Below are 21,661 nucleotides of genomic sequence, written 5' to 3'. Positions count from 1 at the left end.
GAAAAAAGTCGAGTGCGAATCGCAAGAGGAAAAAGGAAAAAAAAAAAGAAAATCTGTCAAAAGAAAATTATCGGTTAGTAATCGTAGTGATCGAACTCTATTACCAATAATGGAAAATGATTGGTTGTATCAGAAAAGTATAAATTTAGGGTATCGATGAAAAAGTATTGAGAAAATATCGATGATAATAGAGCGCAAGTCGAAATAGGGATGAAACAAGGGATGAAATCTCAATAAAGAGATTGAGGGGAGTTGATTTCATCCCCTGAAAATTTCCTACAAAATTCACCCTCGAATTTCCTACAACATCCTTCCCTTTCGTGAAATGATCGTTTTCATCTCTTTCCCATTTGTCCCTTTGTAAAAATTTTTCCTTTTTTTTTTTAGGTATTCGTTTAATTGATTTTTAGGTTCAAAACCTGTTTTATGAAAAAAAAAAAAAAATTTAATGTGTTAATGATTAACCGAACGAGCAAACAGGAAGAAAAATCTTTCAATCTTTTAAAATGGCATTTTTTTGATTTTCAAATTTTTCAGGTATCGTCATAAAAATTCGAAATATTCAATTTTAAACATTTTTAACGAATCCCTCGTGAAAATTCAGTCGAAATTGATATACATCAATGGGGGGTTTGTGGAAGGAAAAAAAATTTTTAACAAAACCCTACGTTCACCCTACGTTCGTCAGGAAAATCAACCCCCTTAGTAAAGGCATATACACGTTCAAACGGTTCGTTCACATCCTACCCTTTGATTAAGGTAATATAAAAATTTGTAGGTCGATATGAATTTTCCCCGTTTCTTTTTCGTATACCATATCGGGGTTTTTCCTTTTTCGTTTCATCCCCTTCTAATTCGTATCCCAACAGCTTAAAATTGGGTTTTCCAAAATCAGGATAATAGAATTTATCGTACGTTGAACGTTAAAATATAAATGAAAGGGAAAGAAAGGAAGAAAAAAAAGAGAGAAAGGTAATGATTGAGAGGGGTAATTTTCCTCCCTCTCAATATTCTATCCCTCTTCGTATAAAACAAGTTAAAAAATCAATAACAGAAATTTTTTTTTTTTTCTAACTCTTTTGTTATCGTGTATGACGTCAGTGATAAGAATGATAAGAGTCAATAAAAAAAAAAAAATTCGGAAAATCTCACCGGGAAATTTTTGGAAACGAAAAAAAAAAAAAAAAAACAAATTGTAATATGAATATTTGTTTTTTTTTTTTAAATTTTCTCTTGATTTTTATTTGAATTTAATAATTAAAAAATAAAATTCTTAATACGGTCCTGATACGTAACAAACAATGACATGTTTTACACATATAGTCTCATTGTATTTAACATTAAAATTTTTTGTATTCGTACGTGTAATGCAACAACAGATGCTCAAACGAACAGCTGGTTATTGGGGAGGGGAGGGGGGAGGGGGGTTCGTCCCAATTGCTTTTTCTTTTCTTTCATCTAACACTCAGCTTGTATTTAATAATCAAAAAAACATCCGATGCAGAACGTCGGTTATATAAAAAACGACGTTGTCGAGAGCTTTTGTATAATAAGAAACGACGAGTGAGTGCAGCACATGATTTACTGATAACGAACGACAGTAAAAAAGGGCCTGTCGGATTTTGGCAAGAAAGTAATATTTCTCTCTCTCTCTCTCTCTTTCGATTTTATTTTAGTTATTCGTTTCGTATTCGAACGCTTGACAACAACAGGAACACCTCTTTCATCGCATGCGTATTTGATCAAGGTTAACAACGGACGTGCTGTTGTGTCGAGTCTCGTGCCTTTTTTAAATATCCGGGGATTCGGCGGTTCTTATTCCGCAGCTTTCAACTCAGTTTCCGTTTTTTCCTTTGTTTTATTTTCTTCTCCGATTTCTCGATTTTTCTCTTGCTTTCTCACTAACTTTCTCTCTCTCTCTCTCTCTCTTTGTCTAACTCTCCTTCCTGGGTTGTGCTTTTTTGTTTTAATTTATTTCCCCTCATTTAATTTTTGAAAAGAAAATTTACCTTTTTGATTTTTTTTCTCTTTTGTCTTTCTCTTTATTTATTATTTTCTTTCTTTTATCAAATTTAAATCAATTTCGTTTTATTTCTTATCAGTTACAGTTTTATCGATCGCATTCATGTACGTACAGAAACATTCTAGAATTTTCCAATCGAAAAATTTCCCGAAAAAAAAAAAAAAAAATTTATTTTTTCAATTAAAAAATGCGGGTTAACAAAAAAGAAAAATAATAATAATAATAATAATTCTGTTATTATTCTTTCCAAAATCCTTTTGTTTGTACGATAACAAAACAAACAAAATGATAAGGGGAAAAAAATTTTATTTTCCAAACTGGAAAAAAGGCAACAGAGGAGGGAAACCCAAAAAAATAAAAAGAAATTTTTTTTTTTTATCAAGGGGTAAAACTCCCCTTCCCCGATTTGTGAAAAAACATCGAAGGGACAAATTTCAACCATTTTTACGAATCGTGTGAGCAAACAAGAGGAGAATAAGGCCAACAGGTTTGAATTTTAGGAGATTTTCCAACAGGAAAACATAAAGGTTAAAACGTTTGCTGTATCACTCCGGAAAATGTTTTTAAAATAAATTTTTCCTTAATTTTTTTTCCCCGTTTTTGGTTTTTTTTTTTTTTCGTTTACATTAAATCACTGGAAAATTTTTTTCCAGATCGTGCATTCGAAATCACTTATTAGTAATAATTTTATTTTTCGAAAAGAAAATTCTGGAAAAAAAATTCCTCCATTTTTTTTTTGTCGGAGCTCCCCAACAATTTCGTTTTTTTTTTTGGGGAAAAAATTTTCAGATATGATCATGGGGGTTTTAATTTTTTAAATAAGAAAACAAAAAGAAAATAATAATAATAATGATAAGAACAATAATTAGAAAAATAGGGGTAAGTGAACGGTCCCTCAGTTGAGGAAAATTTTCTCCAGGATTCAATCGTGAGTTTGTTTTCTCCGGCACAGGAGAAATAAGAAAGTGGGGGGAAAGAATGAAAGCGGAGTGTAAAGCTCGGATAAAAGAAAAGGGGAAAAAGGACGACGAGAAAAAGCAGGTCCGCTTTAATTTTGGTTTTATATCAGAAAATAATAATTTTCCGAACGTTTTGAATTTTCCCTGGAAAAATTTAAAGGGTAAAATGGAAAAGAATTTTCTATCGATTTTTTTATATACATTTTAAAAGAAAATATTTTTTTAATTCCAGCCGGGGGTGACTGGTTCATTTTCATTTTGGATATTTAACAGGAAGGAATAATATTTAAAAGGTTTTTTTTTCACTCTGGAAAATTTATATATATATTTTCCAGTTTTCCTTTTTCCTATCTCTGCGTCTGTCTGCGTTTGTCTGTATTTTTGATCGACTCTCAAAATTCTTTTCTTTTCATTTTCCCCCTCTTTTTCTTTTCTTTTCTTTTCTTTTAACTTATTCGGGTGAGGAAATTCCAGTAACGATTTTTTTCACGTTCCAGCCATTCGGTTCCATTAAATGTAGAATAAAATTTAAAAATTATTTACATATATTTTAATATCATGCGAATTATTAACAAATAAATAAATTATTATTATTATTTTTAAATCCAGGAGAAAATTTCAAATCGAACTTTCCAGAATAACTGAATATGAATTTTTTTTTTTTTTATCAATCAAAAATTACAAAAAGAAATTTTTTTTTGCTGAAAATGGTATCAAATGGAAAAAGGATCACAGTCAACCTGTCAGCAAAAGCGAGCTTTTTATAAATAGGAAAATATATTAAAAAAGAGGTACGAATAAGAAAAGAGTCAGTTAAAATACTGGATGTTAAACAAAAGCGTGAAGGAAAACAAAAGGGGATGAAAAAATTAAAGGGAAAGGAAAAATTTTGGAATATTCGTATGATAAGGAGTCAGCAATAAGGACAGTGAAGGAGGAATCGCTTTTTAATATCAGAAAATCAGAATAACGTAGACGTTTTTTCTTTTTTTTTACGCACACGAAAAATTTACCCTGCGTAATAAAGAAAATTTTACTCCGGGTAGGAGGAGAAAGGGAAGGAGGTAGGGAACGAAATCGACAGCGATATTAACGACGCAAGCTCTAAAAATCGTGGAAGGAGTTTGCGCGCGTCGTACGACGGCGTTGATTCCACGACAGATGACAATTATTTCATTTATTAAATATTTTTTTTTTTTTTTACGAACGATTTAATAATAAAACTTTAATAAAATCGACATTTTTGATTTTTCCGAGAGAGAGAGAGAGAGACAGATAATAAATTTAAACGAAAAATAAATTTTAAACGTGGAAAAAAAAATAAATAATAAAAATTTAAATAATTTAACAAAAAAATTAATATTTTTTTTTTGAAGATATTTCGATTGAAAAATTCATTTCAAAATATAAAAAAAAATTTTAAATGTTAAAGACCCGTTTTTTTTTTTTTTTTTTTTTTTTAAATACAAAAAATAATATGAATAAATTTTAAAAATTATTATTAACTCTCACATAATTTACTACACATTTAATATATATAATGTTCCCCAAAAAATTTATATTTTTTTTTTCTTTCGTAAAGGTCATAATTATTTTTTTTGAAAAAAAAATAATTTTTAAAAATTAAACCCCCCCCAAAAAAAAAAAAAAAAATGAATTAAATATATAAATATATATATGTTTACCTCCATTCCATTTTAAATTATTTACATTTTTTTTTTTTTTTTGTCACCGTCAGGTAAAAAAATTATTTGATAGCTTTTAATAAAAAAGTTATTTTTCTTTTTTTTTTGTAATGATTTTCAGAAAACCTGTAAAAAAAAAAATTTATGATGATAATTTTCGAATCGAAATATTTGTTGATAAATGAAAAGGAAAATCATACCTGAATTCAATTTGTCATGAGATGATAATTTACCACAACATTATCGATTTCTATACAAATGACAGTATATATATATATATACATATATATTTTTTTTTTTATATAAAATAAACACAAAAAAACCCGTACTTAATTAACTTTTCTTTTTTTTTTTTCACATGAAGGAGGATTTTCATTAACGTCCAAAAACGATTTGGGTATCGAAACATCGGAATTTGTTTTTTTTTTACTTTTATGATTTATAATTGCATCGCAAGCGTATTTAACTGCATTTTTACTCTGTATTAAATTTGGTTCGCTTATCGATAATTTATCATTATGGACTGAATTAATATCGTTTTCTAAAACGGTATTTATCTGTTCGACAACGTTCGTGTAGAAATTATAATAATCATCTATCCATTCGATGTAGGTTGCCCATATAATTTCTTCACGTTCTAAATTTTTTATTTCTTTATTCGATGGCGATGTATACGCGATGGCTTTTTTCCAAACTGACGTGTCATATTTTAAAAATTTTGCAAACACAATGCATGTTGTTAATAATGTAACAACGATGCATGCGTAAAATTGTACCGAAATTAACAAAAGTCGTTTGGCTTCTAGAAAAGGGGGTATTCCGAATATGTCGGATTGATACGACGGTGAAAATAACACCTTTAGCGTTTGTTTATATATCTTTATGATCATAACATATAATTTTTAAAACAACCCCAAAATTTGAAAGCAGACGACCTTTCATGATTTAATACATTTTAAACACTGCCTTCTTATTATTCGTTATGGTGGTATTATTTAAATTTTTCTCGAATGGGTCATTACATAAACATTTTTTGCCATTTTAAAATTTAAAAATGAAAAAAGAATGGGAATAATAATAATAATATTGTTTACAGTAAGCTAAATACGGTTTCTTTAAAAACGAAAAAAGAAAAAGAAATGTAAAATGATTTTTTTATATAATTTTAATCGATAGTAAAACAAGTTCATTTTATAATTCTTACTCATAATAAATCGTGACTGAAGTCGGCTTGAATTCTGTGGCAATGAAGCAGACTTCCTACTTGCATGTTTTTCTAATATTAAAGGCAGAGATACGGCGAGGTCGTGGTCATGGCTAGAGGTTGATGACGTCACAGAGCATTCACGTAAATCCACGTGATTTTATTTTAAAAATTGTTGTATATTTTATTCGTAAAAGTAAATTTTTATTTATTTATTTTTTTTTTTTAAGATTTTGATGCGTACGTTAGTTTTAAATTTAATAATACTAATAATAATAGTAATGTAATTAAAATTTATTCATGTATTCACTCGTAGGATTTTTAAATTAGTTTTTCTGTAAAACAATAATCGTTAATTTGCAATTTATTTATTTTGCTTTGCATATTTATTCAAATGTAACGTTTTTTTTCGATCGCAATTGTTAAACATGAGGAAAATTGATTTTTAAAAATTAGTACAATACAAAATTGGTAAAAAAAAAAAAAATTATTTTAAAATGTTCAAGTAACGTTTTCGAATAATTCTGGCAACCGAGTTTTATCGAATGCGCATGTGTTCGTCGCTATGAATAAAATGCTACTACATAAGATAAACATACACACACCGCACGCTATCGATTTGACAACGTTGCTTTCGTTAACAGAGAAATATTTGTGTATCGTACGGGGTAACCTCTTGATTTTTATGAAGTCTTAGTATAGAGAATACTCAAAAAATTACGAGTGAGTGAAAAGTATCTGTCTCAATCATCGTACAAACACCCAGAGTGTCATCATTTAACATATGCGAATTCACATCAACTTAAAATTTTTTTTAATGAAATGGAATTAAAGTAAGATTTCCAAGAATTTCGAGAATTTCTGGCTCGCAATAGAAGAAGAGAGAGAGAGAGAGAGAGACGGAGAGAACCGTGGAAAGTAAAAAGAAAGAATGAAAATATATAAAAAAGAGGGGAGGGAATATCAACGTTTTGCCGTTATCCCCGCCATTTTTATTTTTTATCGACTCTTCTTCGTTCGAATTTAATTTTTTTTTTAATTTTTTTTAATTTTTTCAGAGCTTGTTTTAAATTTGACTGTCACGGGGGGTAAGAGGGGGGGGGAAGATTCATAATAATAATAATTAAAATAATTAATATTAATCGACGTACTAATTTTTTTTTTTTTTTTATTAATTAAAATAATAGGGGCCGTTTTTGATTAATAATTACGTAGCAATTTCAAACTTACTCTTCAATTAATTATTTACAAATTTATTAACCTAAATAATTTGTTTAAAAAGACAAACGAACGAACGAACAAACAAACAAACAAACAAACAAAACGATTCGAATTTAATGTTAAAAAAAGGGGGAAGAAAAAAAATTTAAACGTAACATAAAATTATTAACCATTCCATAAGTTAAATATAAATTCAATATATATACATATATAATTTTTAAAAATATATTTTACGCGCCATTTTTTTTCTCTCCACTTTCGCCCTTTTCTTCTTCCGTTAAAAATAAATAAAAATAAAAATAAAAAATAAAAATAAAATTATTGATATATATTTTTCGTTCTTTTTTTTATCAAAAATAACGCGCATGCGTCAAACGATAAAAAAATTAATATTTATTTATTTATTTATTTATTTTTATGTACATAATAAAAATAATAATAATAATAATAATAATAGTAATGGGTCATTCGAATTCATATTTATTTATTTATTTATTTAATCATTAATAAATAATTCATTTATTCTCCCCCTTTTTAATTTGTAATAAAAACGGAATCCGCCATCTTGTTTTTTTTTTTTTTGTTTGTTTGTTTATTTTTATTATTATTATTTATTTTATTTTAATACATTGAATAAAAAAGAAAACGTTAATTATTTATTTATTTATTTATTTTTTTTTTTTGTAAAAAAAAATAAATATTTATATATTTTTTTATTTTTAAACGAAACAAGTAATCAAATTCATTATTAAATTTTATTAGTTTCTTATAATATTTAGGAGATTTTTTTGTTTTTTTTTCCCCCATTTCTTTCGTTTTCTTTTCACGGTTATTTTTTTTTTTTTTTTTAGCCTCCATTCTCGTTTGTATATCTTTGTTGCCCCACTCTATCTCTATCTCTCTCACTCACTCACTCTCACTCACTCACTCACTCACTCACTCTCTAGTACGCCGAATCAGTTTATCTTGTCGTCATTTTTATTTTATTTTTTTTTTAAATATTTTTTTCCTCTCTTTTCGCCATTTTTTATTTAATATCTGTTACCGTGTGCCAACGCGTTTTTTTCCCCCGAATCCTATATAGAATAGTATTATTATTATTATTATTTTACAACCTCGTAAATTATTTTATGCCCATAATAAATAATTTTTAATTCGTTATTATTAATATTAATTGCATGTTGCATTTACGTGCATGATAATGTACGCCATAAAACAATTTTTTTATGTTTCTCCTGTTCCGTCCTTTGAAAATTTCCATTTTGAATTTTTATTAATTAATTTTACCAGACGATTAATTATTTTATTTATATTATATACTTTAATATACGTATTTAATCGAAAACGTGCGATAATAATAATAATAAAGTCTAATTAAAAAAATAAATAAATAAATCCGGTCGAAAAATTATATAAAAAGTTCGAAAAAAAAAATCAACAACAACAAACGCTGCCTACGTACCGTGATGAAAGGGTTAAAAAGAGGTTTTGTGACGTCATCTTCGCATTTGTGATATCAGTAAATCAAAATATTGAAGAGGTTTATATCTACCCTTAACAAGAATAATTTTACGAGGGTCAACAACACACATGTGGTTCGTTTTTTTTTTTATCGAAATCGTCCTTTATTATTATTATTTTTTTCCTCCCCTTTTTCTTGTTTCCTTTTTTTCGTTTGTGAATGGAATAAATGTTTTTTGTACGAATATTTTTCTTTTATTATTATTATTATTATTATTATTATTATTATTATTATTATTATTATTATTATTGATATTTTAAAGAGTATTAATAATTTTTTTTTTGATGATTTTCAGTTTAAACACAGTTTATATTTAAAATTAAAAGTTAGGGAGCAGAAATAAAAAAAATTTAATATCGATGGGGTATTATCACACACACACACTTAAGGTATACTCCCCACCCTGATAAAATTTTTACACGGAATAATGATGATAAATATATATATCAACATACGAAAACAAATGGCGTTAGTTAGGTAAATAATAATTTAAGTAAAAAAATTTTTTTTTTTTCTAAACGTAAATATTAATATAGAAACTCGTTATTGACTTACAAAATTAAATAATAAATTTAAATTCGATTTCTAGAATTTTCGATAATAACGGACGGGCAAACGAACGGGAAAAAAATAAAAAATAAAAACAAAGTCCACGTGTTATTTTCCATGTTTTATTATTATTATTATTATTTTTTTTTGTATTTATTTTTCGTTTCCCGTGAAATATAATCATGTGCGTCTGCGTGCGCATGATCTGCGCGAACTCTCAAAATTTCTTACCATGTGTGTCAGGTGACAATGCCCTTTCAAGAGGTACTATACGATCATGTATATAATTTTAAAATTTGTAATGAAATAAAAAAAAAAAAAAAAAAAAGAAATGAAAAAGACGCAAAACAACAACGTCGACGACGATGACGACCATATTTGATTATATCTTGTGTAAAATGGTAAGAAAAAAAAATTTTTTTTTTTTTTTTTCCAGCAAAAATATTTTCTCCAGTATTTATTAGTTCAAAATTTTTTTTTTTTTCCGGATTTTGTCGAACAAATGTGTCAGCTACCATAAATTAAATTTTTTTTTATCGCACGTGCAAATCTTATAAAAATTACACGAGCGTAATTAACGTACTACACGTTCGGTGTAAGAGGTTTGCCAAAGTAGTTTTGTTTACGTTTGTTTTATTTTCCAAATGTTGTCAGCCTGCGATATGATTTACATCTACTTATTTAAATTTTTAAAAATTAAATAAAAGTCAAATCAATTTTTAAGCGCAGACGGAATATAAGTTTTTGTCACACGTAAAACGCGTGAATGAAGGGGGAATGGAGTGAGAAAGTTGGGAAAGCAAGCGCAAAGTAAAAGATTTAAAACGCGCATGGGGCCCATGCCCGACGGCCCCCTTTGTCCTGCAATTATAAAGCCCTATCTTGTTACTCTACACTTAAAATAACGTGCCCTTTTAGCCGGCATTAGTTTTATTCTCTATTTGGCCTCCATGGCACTTGAAGGTGACGCTGTGGCCTCTCTATGCGCGACATACGCAAACTAAAACGTTTTCTAATAGGTAATAATATTGTTTTAGAGGTTCGCATATGTGCTATAAGAATATGTGGATACGAGTCCACGTCGGATTCTAAAATCAAAAACCGGGAGAAATGTAATAATAATAATAATAATAATATTCCGCTGTTACAGACTCTTACGAGAAAAAAAAAAGTAATGAACCGTTAAAAAAATTTTTTTTTTTTTATTACGTTATTCCCAAAATTTAATGTACCTATATCAGGGCCCCAACTTTTTTTATTATTATCATTATTATTATTATTAGGTTTAGAATTTTGAAAGTAAGAAAAAAAATAATTTATTATTATTTTTGTTCGAGTGTTGGAATTCAAAAGGATTTTGGAAAGTTAATTAAAAATTTTCTTTTTAAACAGTTACCTGAACAAATCTGAACGCTTATTCCTATGAAAAAATCCTGGAATTGTCGATAATAATAATAATAATAATAATAAAAACTATGTCGGTTACGCATTACTTGCGACGTTCAGAAATGACAGTTAGAATTATGAAAATTAATGACAGAAACAATTTCTGTTGTATTAAAAGGGCCCAGAGTTTGTTAACAGGATAATTGAATAATATCCCGAATAAAATCCCGGGAAAATATGAGATTGGGAAAACGGGAGAAGATAGTGTTGGGGGGCACTGCTCGTAACCACGAAGATATTTTAATAGAGAGTTGGAATAGATGGACGACTATACTTAGTGTGTCACATTTAAGGACATGATATTGTAAAAATAATACTATTGTGTGGAAATTTACATTTATGTATTTGTAATTATGCTAATTTTCTAGTTCCACGTTAATATTTTCCTTTTTTTTACATAATGGCCAATAAGTGTATAAATCTGGGTAACTTTGACCAAGGGAAAAATTAAATTGTTTAATTTGTTTATACCATAGTTTATTTTGTTTTATAAATTTTTTTTTTGACGTCGATTATCATTCGAATTCTTTGATTTTAGAATTAAAAAAAAAATTTGCATTCAATTAATTAAATGAGCGAAATACTAACGAAATCATCAAGTGAAGAAAAATGGCTGCCGCTTCAACACGTAGTAAATATCTTCGCTTGCCTCAGTCGTAACTAAAATTTCAGGTTTCAATACCGTTAAGTAATACGAAATGATATTTGACTTTTAAAAAAGCAAAAAATCATTTGATCGGAGGATACGCGGAAAATGAAAAGAAAGAAAAAAAAAAAATAAACAAAACGAAAAACCTATAAGGGAAGGGGAGACAGGCAAGAAAGCTGTCAGTCTTACGTCACTTTCACTCTAGCGAACGTCAAATACTCGCACGTTAGATCAGATAATTATAATGTTGAGGAAGTTAGATTCTTTATACGAACCACGGAGTTTGATAGAAAATTTTAATGATGTAGATTCACATCAAAATGACAACAAAAATTGACGAATCGTTTTGTAAAAAAATCGTTTTAAAAGTCGATAAAATTAATTAATTTTTAATTTTTTTCATTAATTATTATTCTAATTATTTTTTATTAATTAAAAAATTGTAAAAAAAATTAATTAAATGAGTTAAATTGTGATTTTTTCATCAAAGCGAACGTAATTAGTTGAAACGTTGTGAAAATAAAAAATTCATATGTGTTCCGTCGTCGACGCAGACGGCGGAGAAGTGAAGGTTCCATTTTTCGACACATATATGTGCATATGTGAATGACGTCACAGGAGGAAATTATCAGATATGCCTTTTTAACATTTTATATTTAATCTAATTTAAAAAAAAAATTTTTTTTTTTTGAAAATTAAAATTATTTTTTTTAATTTTTTTAAAAAACGTTACAAAATTTTTTTCGATGGTAAAATTTTAAAAAAAAAAAACGATTCGAAAAGAGTAAAAAAAATTTTAACGAACTATCACGTGGTGCGTGAAAATTAAAAAATTAAATTTTTTATTTTATTTTTTTTCCCCCTTTATTTTTACTGATTTTCTTTGATATAAATAAACCCTTTAATGCAAAATGGGATTGTGACGTCAACATAAAAATTCCCATATGTTTCATCTAATAGGTACTCCTCTAATAGAAGAACATGAAATAAAGAACGTGGGGGATGTTGATGATAAAAAGAAAATGTAAACTTTTCCCCTTTTTGTCTCTACCCCCAAATCTTTTCCTCTATATATACACATGTTCCCACCAATTCCTTTTACGTTAAAATTTTCCAACGGTTTTTCCTATTTAATTTTACTAATGTAAATTTTCTCTTACGTGCGTCATTGAATGACGTCAAATGATTTTTTTCCACATCGTTAAATTAAATTTTTTTAAAAATAAATTGTCAATATTTTATTATAATGAATTAACAGGCTTAGCAATCATGTAATAAACAATTTTTTTTTTTTTTTTTTTTTTAATTAAAAACAGTTTTTAATGGCAATGACAGTATTTTTTCTTTCATTAATAAATGAAAGCTTTTTCTTCAGTTATAAAATATTTTATTTAATAAAAAAAAATCAAATAAATTTACAAAGCTCAGAATACAAAAATTATTTTAATTTATTAATTTTAGTTTTTGTACATTTTAATAAATCATTTAATAATTTTTTTTTTAAAAATGTCATTAATAATGATTTACGAAGTTTAAATAAATAAAAACGTGGATGTAGATTACAATGCAAGGTTACAAATTTAAATTTTAAAAATGTTTTCTGACCCCCAAAAAAATGAAGGTTTTTTTTTTTTAATACGGAATAACCATTAGATTGGATTTTACGTTGAAAAAATTGTTTATATTAGTTACATAGTGTTGTTAAGACCCTTATTAATCTAAAGTATTAAAGTAGGTGTAACAAGACAACAGTGCCTACAGAAGCACGTGACCAAATGAAATTAAACGTTTCTGATTGGCCGTCGATATGTCACGTGAATCTACGTCAAATATGATGGTCACACATGGCTGCAGAAAAGCGAGCGCATTCATCAAGGTTTCATCATATAAAGGAGGTAAAAGTTGTCGAATATGCTATTCTCGCATTTAAACACTCGGTCGGTCGACGCGAACGACGTTTGATAAAGTTGTTGCGTAGTCGTTGTTTTTTTTTTAGTTTCAAGTTCATCATGGATGATGGCGCTCTTGACATTTTTTTCTTCGTCTTCCTTCAATTTTATCATTTTAACTTTTGACTTTCATCATTTTTTTTTTTTTCGAAAATTAAACCAATCTTCGAAAATAAATTAAATGTAATATAATTTTGTTCGATTTTTTTCCTTAATATTCTCTTTATCATCACAAAAATTCTTCAGACATTTTGTTTCTGAAAAAAAAAAAAAAATAAAAGACAAATTTTTTTATTGATTTTTTTAACGTTTAAACATTATAAAAATAATATATATATTTCGTATTCGTAAATTTACAAAATGTCCCAGAAGAATTTTAAAATTACATTTAAAAATTAAATTACACGTAAAAATTCCGCCATGTTTAAAATAAAACGAAATTTACATACGTGTAAATAACCCAAATCGAATGAAATCGACGACGACAACAAAAAAAAATGGGTTTGTGGCAGTAACGTCGACTGAATGGATGTGTGGCCTTTATTTACCCGACATTAGAGGAACTCTTTTGGCCACGAATTATCAGAAATGTATAATGTGCAAAAGGTTTAAAACTACTCGTTTTCAAATGTAATTTTTTATATATATTTTACATGCTTAGCTTATGACGATAACTATTTGTGAATATAAACGAAGTCGAAGTTTTCATTCAACACCTCACGGGCACGTGTGCAGCATTTACACTTATGTTGAGCTTATGTATAAAACAATTTTAACATTCTCGATAAAATTTTTGAAGGTTATTGAAAATTTTGAAAGTTTTACTTATGTTTACCTTATGATAAAAGGTAACATAAACATATATTCGTTACAATTCGAGTTGGCGCACGCGGGTTTACCGTTTCACCGCTGTTAAGTTATTTCACGTTAAATGTATTTACGCGATGTATGAAAGAATGAATAGAAATGGAAGGTAAAAGAAAAAAATTTTTTTTTCCCTTAAATTAATTTCTCTTAGCGTTAGCGTTATTTAAATATATTTAATAATGATAAATTATAATAAATAATATATTAATTAATTAATGAGTGTTTAACAAAAGAATTTACGACGTGTGTCCAATGTCAAAATGATAAAAAAAATTTTTTTTTCCATCTCGAAGAAGTAGGAATTACATAATAAATACAATAAGAATAAAGAAGGAAATAAAATTTTAAGAAAGGAAAGAAAATTTAAAAAAAACGATATGTCACATGTTATTTATATTGTAAGTCAATTTTCTTTTATTGCTGACGTAAAGAATCGTAGCCAACGGGGGTTGTTTAGATATTTTGTTACACCGCCCCTTTAAAATGTCGAAATGAGATTTTGTATGATAAAAGGAGGGAATATAAGAAAGAAATGAGGAATAAAAAAGAAAGGGGAGCACAACAAGGAAGAGCGGACCGATGATGCGAGATGGTGTGAAAAGATGGAAAAAAGGGGAGGAGGAGAAGAATTTGGGTAAAAACGAAGGGGGAGCAAAAGTGGCAGGAGATGAAGTTGATTCGACGCGCGTGGGGGGCGTCCGGTTCAAAAATGCGGGGTTATTTTCAACTAGCCGGACCGCCTTAACGCGCGCCGTCGGATTAGAAAATGATAAAATTGAGAACGTCATGTAAAAATTTAAACAGGCGCTACGATCGCGACGCGTTTACAATTTTTTCCCACGTAATTTAAGATGATTTTATTTTCGTATGGATTACGTGTACATCATTCATCAATTTAAATTTCCACTAAATATTTTTTACGGTGGGGATAGTTTGTACGCCGCTCAACGTTGCCAAAACTTTCCGACTCGTTAAGCAATATTTTTTTTTGTACTAGATAAGTTTTTTTTTTTGTTATATTATTAAATAATAATTTTACAATTTTGTTTAGTTTAAAATTTTTTTTTTTTTTTATAAGAAATATATTTTTCAATTTTACACGCACACACACACACACACACACGTAGGCATTTTATTTTAAATATTAAAAATTTTTCTTGATATTTTTATTCGCAAGGTCAACTGCAACGTAAAAAAAAAATGTCGTACGAAAAAAGTTAATTACTCGAATAAAAATTCAAAGTTATTATTATTATTATTATTATTATTATTTTAAATTATTATTAGCTTCGATTATTATAATTCAACTTATATATAATTACGTAATTAATTTTTATTAAAATAAATTTATATTATTTACACGATAAGAAAAGCATTAAATGATTCACATTAGCTGTAAATAACATATCGAGGTACGTTCAGGAATTTCAAAAAATTAAAAATTATTCTTCTTACGTCATCAATTTGTTATTCCACGCTTCGATTCGATTGATTTGGTGCCGAAAAAATTTACTTATTTATTTATTTATTAACATTTATTAAGTTTTAATTATTTGACTTACCGTTATTAAACATTTTTTTTAATATTTATTAAAAAAAAAAGTAGAATAAAAGCACTTGAGCACAATGTGACTATTTTAAAATGTATTTTCTCGTCAAGGTGTTATATTATTCTCACAAATATGTTTACGTAAAGAAACATTTAAAAAACAATTTTTTTTTTTTTTTTTATCTAAATAATAAAAAAAAGAAATTACAAGTTTGCGAGTTAAAGAAAATTAAATTTGACGCTTTTTAAGCACGTCCAATTTTATTTTATCTCAAAATGTATTTCCTTTGAGTTTTGACGTTTCAAAAAGAATTGATAAGATATTTGTTTTTTTTTTTTTATTAACTACTACTACGTTTTGTGCGTGATTTTGTCGTTTTTAAAAAAATTTTATCGCAACAAAATAAATTTTATTTTTTAATTAAAGGATCATACATAATGATTTTAACGGTTTTTGTAAAAAAAAAAAATAATTAGCGAACCATTAGTAATATATTTTTCATTAAATATTCCACGTAAAAAAAAAAACCCCTTGTTTTTTAGCCCTATGAAAATATATTTACGTACGTGTAAGTGTTTTTATCTAACTTCAAATTTTAAGGCGCCAATTAAAAATGATTAATTTTTTGTTTTTAAATATTTTATTTATTATTTACTTTTTTCATTATTTTAAAAATAAATTACTAAAAAAAAAAAAGATAAAAAGTAAAATCATTGTATAAAATTGGTTTTAAAAACAAAATGAATTGGAATTTTTTTTTACGGTTTTTCACTTCATTAATTAAAATTTTTTTAATTTACTGTAATGATTAAAATTGCAACGGTTTGAAAATAACTTTTTAAAATCTTATTAGTTTTTTTTCTTATTTTAGAGTTTATATTTTGTTAGTTTTTTTTCTTAAAAAAGAATTAGTTTATTAAATAAAATTTTTCCTACAATTAGTTTTAAAACGAAACAAAGTCGTATAATGATAGATGCCATGTTTTAAATTATAAAAATCCAGTCAAAAAGATGCAAAAAATTGGATTAAAATAAATAAATATTAAATTTAATTACTATTATAATAATGAATAATGAAAAAAAATAAATTTAATAAATAAAATTAATAAGGCAAATTAATTTTAACACGAGTAACAACATATGCATAAACGTAACACACACACACGATTTTTTTTTTCTCACGGTTTTAGTGAATTTAAAAATAAATAAATAATTTTATACATAAATACTGGATAAAATAAAAAATAATTATTTTATTTTTAATTGAAGGATAAAAAAAAAAAAATTTATAGTAATCTTGACACAAAAATTCATCTGCCATTGGCAATTAATAACCTTGATATCAAAATATTTTCTATCCTCTTCTATTAATATTTTCTATCTTTTTTCTTTTTTTTTTTATGGAAAAGATTATATTTAAAAAATTATTGTAAAAGTTCTAAAAATAAAAAAATTAAGTATAAATAAATAAATTTCAATAATTAAATTTAAAATGGTTGACTTTAAACATAATTTTTTCAAAAAAAAAATTTTTTTTTTTTTTAGGTATTAAAGGTTACCGCGTTTACAAAAGTTAAAAAAAAAAAAAAATAATAATAATAAAAATATATGAGGATTAATTTTACGGGACCTGAAAATATAATCAAGTTTCTTTTGTAATAATAATAATAATAATAATAATCCATTGAAAACAATAATTCCCAGGTAACCTTGTTGTGCTTGGAAAAAACCAACCTATAACACGAGTTTAAATGATCAATCATTTCAAGGTTAAAAACTCGCATTGCCAACCTAATGGCGGTTAAAAAAAATTCAAAAATAACAAAAAAAATTTTTCATATAAAAAATATATTGAAAATGTTATTTTTCTACCAATTATACTAAATACTTAACTAAAAAGATATAAGAAATAAATTTGTGTCAGGTACGTTTTACATGTTGTCAGGTTTTCATATGACTTTTATATTTCCATCCTTCTCTTTCCGTTGACGTACAGGAAATAAACATATTAGGTATATTATTATTATTATTATTATTATTTACCAATTGTTGTAAAACCTGTAGTTTAACTATTAGTCATGTCAGTCAACACATGACATTTGGTACATAACTATTGATTCTTATGAGTTTGGTTATGGTATGAAGTATGGATTCTTATGGTATGGAGTAGGTATGAGTATCTTTAAGGTATGAAAAGTATGTTCACTCTTAATTTCCCTTAAACATATTGTTTTATAATCATTGAGTTTTAGGTATTTCTAAATAAGAAGAACCATTTGAACAATTCATTGTTGATTTTACAATGTTTGCATGTTTACAATAAAAGCAGTTGCGTCTGTTTGTGTCTAATTAGGTCACCGTAAAAGTATTCAAACAGGAATACTAGGTACGACCTTATCAACAAAATATAAAAGAATAATTCCACACACACAAAATTTCTCAACAATAAATTGATTATTGGGCTGAAAAAATTAAAAAAAACAATTTGCAATTTGTTTTTTTTTTTTTTTATTTAAAAAAAAATTGTGTAAAACAATGTAGGTCCTTGTTTAAACCTTTTATTTACTTACCAGTTATTATTATTATTATTATCATCAATACAATAGTTATTTTAAATGTTTTTTTGTTTAAATTCAATTCAATTAATTTAATTTTTCAATAATGAATATGCTTTACATACAAGTTTGTTTCATGCTTAATTTCATTGTGTGTGGAATAACCAAATTTTTAAGTTTGATTAATTTTGTTTTCTTGTAATAAAGGAAGTTTTGATGATGGTGGATCTTCTTTACCACTCATTCATGTTTCATGAAACAAAATGTAAAATGGAATCCAAGATGTCTGCATCTGCGGTTATGAAACCATACAACAATTCAAAAACAATTCCAACCGACCATAGAGCTAAAAAAATGGAAGCTTTTTAATTATAAATTTATTATACAAAAAGAAACAATTTGTTTATCATTTAAATAAAATAATATAAAACAAACATTAGCAGCTTTGACTGAGTCAAAGGTATTTAATTACAATAAAAATTAATTTAATGAATCATAAAAATAAAAAATTTTAATTTAACTAATAAAGGTGAAGGTCGTGGCACTGATAATTACGCACATCTCAGAATAAGAAACGACAAAAAAAAAAAAAATCGATTTTTTCGATACACAATTCACGTTAAATGTGGCGGTTATTTGAATAAATAAATAAATAATCGATTCTTCTTCTGACACGTTATCTTTCTCCCGCGCGAAACCTTTTTAATTTAACCTAATGGGGTGTATTATAATAAAAAAAAAAAAAAAAAACGAAGAATCTCAAATATAAGTAAATAAATGTAAGTGCGTGTGCGTGTGAGTGCGTGTGCGTGCGTGCGTGCGTGCGTGCGTATACATTTACGTTTACGTTAAATTTTTTTTTGTATCTAATTCTGCAAAAAATTAAAATACGTTTGGCAACGTTGAAAACGGATTTTTAATGAATACAACTGGAATCGGAGTCACGTCTTAGTCGAGACTCGTTTTTCAAAGAATAAATAAATTTTTTTTATTTTCACACGATTCGTACTTCAACCTATATAAATCAAATACGTTTTTTTCATTTTTTCCTCTCGTCGTCCATTTATTTTCACACGAAATGAACTTCAAAAAAAAAATCGACGCGTTGCTTTAGTAAAATCCGTTGGTTTCTCAGTCTTACACGTGTTACAAAGCTTTTAGCATTTGTTGATTGTCGGTCGGTTTTTTTTTTTTTTTTTTTTTCAACTTCATTTTTTTTTTCTCTCTCTCTCTTTCTCTTTCTCTCCTGTTTTTTTTTTTTAAAATTTTTATTTTTGTGTGAGTTTTTTTAATAAAATAAAACTGTCGGGTCGTCGTTGTAATTTTTAACTTGTTGTGATGTTTTATTATTTGATTTAATAATTTTTATAATTATTATTATTATTTAAAGAAAAAAAACCTTAGCTAAGGATTTTTTTGTTATAATAGGAAGAAGACGCACAGGTTTTTATTTGAATTACATACAAGGTAAATTTTAAGGTATTCATATTGTTTTTTTTTTTTTTTCTTTTTATTTTTATAATAATTTTGTTTAAACGTGTTTTTTTTTTTTTAAATTAATAATATTTTAATAAGTTAAAAAAAAAAAAAAAAATTTTTTTTTTTGACGTTTACACAAACACACATCAAATTGTTCTTTTTCATGGTGGCGTTTTTTTTTTTAATAAAAGATTTCGGTGAGTGTTTACGTTTAACTTATGCGAGGGTAAATCTTCTTATTATACGACGAGGGGTATTTTGTTGTATAACCGTTATTTTATTCGATTTTGAAAAAATTTTTTTTTTTTTTTTTAATTTTAAATGTGAAAAGCCGTTTTAAAAATAGAACATTATTATTATTATGTGTTACAAAAAGAAATCTATTTATATTATTATTATTATTATTATTATTATTATTATTATTATTATTATTATTATTTATTTCTATCTTATATTTTCGTTTCGTGTAGTATAAAACGTTTTTATAATTTTACCGGTAAGACAAAATGGCGGTTGCCAACGAATTCTCATATTCTCATTCTCATTCTCATTGAGTTGATGGTTGTTGTATTATAAATTCGATTCAAAATGAGGATTAAATTTTTATCGTATTATTCAACTGTGATATTAATAATAATAATAATATAAATGTTAATCAATTACTACTGGTGATGATCATAAAATAAAAAGCTTTTTTGGCAAAGCTTTTACATATGAGATTAATGTGGAAAACAAACAACAACAACAACAACAACAACAATTTTTTTTAAAAAGAAATTTGAATGAATAGATTGATTTGAATTTATAACTTTTGTTGTTAAATTGTATAATTAAATTGTTATTAATAATTAATTATGTAAAAAGAGAAGAGAAAAGAAAAAGAAATCTAAAAATATATAGGATGCCATTGAAGAATAATGAAAAGAAATATATATGTACAGAAAAAAACATGTTTTTTTTTTTTTTTTTTAGGAAGGAAAGATGAATGCAAATTTTAATTTAATTTTTTTTTGTTTTTAATTTGATGAAAACATGTTTGTTTAGTTGAAACATTTTAAAATATTCTCATACAAAACATAAAAATGTTGCATTTAAATATATGTTTGTTGATAATGTTTACATGTGTGTGTGTGTGTGTGTAATTTTTTTTGATAGGTTTTTTTTTTTCATAGAATTAATTATTTTATTTATTTGTAATGGTTGGAAATGATACCTGATGATGATGATGATGATGATGTTGTAATTATCAAGTGTGAATGAATCTGAGAATTTGAAATTGTTCATGTGAAAAGGGGATATGGGATGAAACATGTGGAAAGATTGTTAATGGCACATCAAAAGTATCCACAGAAGTTTTTTTTTTTTTTTTTTTTAAAGAGAATTAAAGGTTGAGGATGGAGGTTTATTACTGCAAAATAAGATGAAAAACAATATGGAGAGGGATGAGGGGGGGGGGTCGCCAAACGATTCTCCATCGCCTTCTTCAATAAAAAAAATTTGTTTTAATTCAAGGACTGGACAAATGTTCGTGGAAAAAAAATATAAAAAAAAAAATACCGGTTTTCTTATTTTTTTTTTTTATTCTTTTATTTATTTATTTATTTATTTTTAATAAACGACAGGCTGGCAAGCAGACAACGAGTTATTATCATGTGGGGGGGATGGGGAGGGGAAAAGAGCAAAGGTATGCTAAACCTTCTATTTTTCATACCTGAACGAACGAACGAATACAGATTTTGTACAGATGATAGTATAAATAATAATTTTGCCTTTGTTTAAATTTGTGTTCGAACTTTACCACGTTTTACCATACGCAAAAAATGATAATAATAATAATAATAATAATAATAATTTAAACGTAAAATACGATTTTACTGGTCTTTGGCCGAGAGCCACTTCCTCAAAAAAAAAAAAAAAAAACGAAACACGTCTGGGTTATCTGGGAAACAAAATGCGATTCTACGCATATCGAACATTTTTTTATTAGTCTTTTTTTTTTTTTT

General features: G+C 26.3%; 1 protein-coding gene across 1 annotated transcript; it reads right to left on the bottom strand.

Moving 5' to 3' along the window:
* Positions 1-4,996: 4,996 nt before the first annotated feature.
* Positions 4,997-5,609, bottom strand: Phum_PHUM399970 (uncharacterized protein; the record flags this gene model as incomplete). The annotated part of the gene is made up of 2 exons (XM_002428724.1): positions 4,997-5,545; positions 5,580-5,609. 2 exons carry the CDS (start codon positions 5,607-5,609, stop codon positions 4,997-4,999), a joined length of 579 nt encoding a protein of 192 aa, XP_002428769.1.
* Between the last annotated feature and the right edge of the window lie 16,052 nt (positions 5,610-21,661).

Source organism: Pediculus humanus, genomic scaffold (genome assembly GCF_000006295.1).
Source record: "Pediculus humanus corporis 1103172107910 genomic scaffold, whole genome shotgun sequence".
Classification (NCBI taxonomy): domain Eukaryota; kingdom Metazoa; phylum Arthropoda; class Insecta; order Psocodea; family Pediculidae; genus Pediculus; species Pediculus humanus.
The sequence above is the reverse complement of the archived record's forward strand: the minus strand, read 5'-3'. Positions and strand labels throughout refer to the sequence as shown.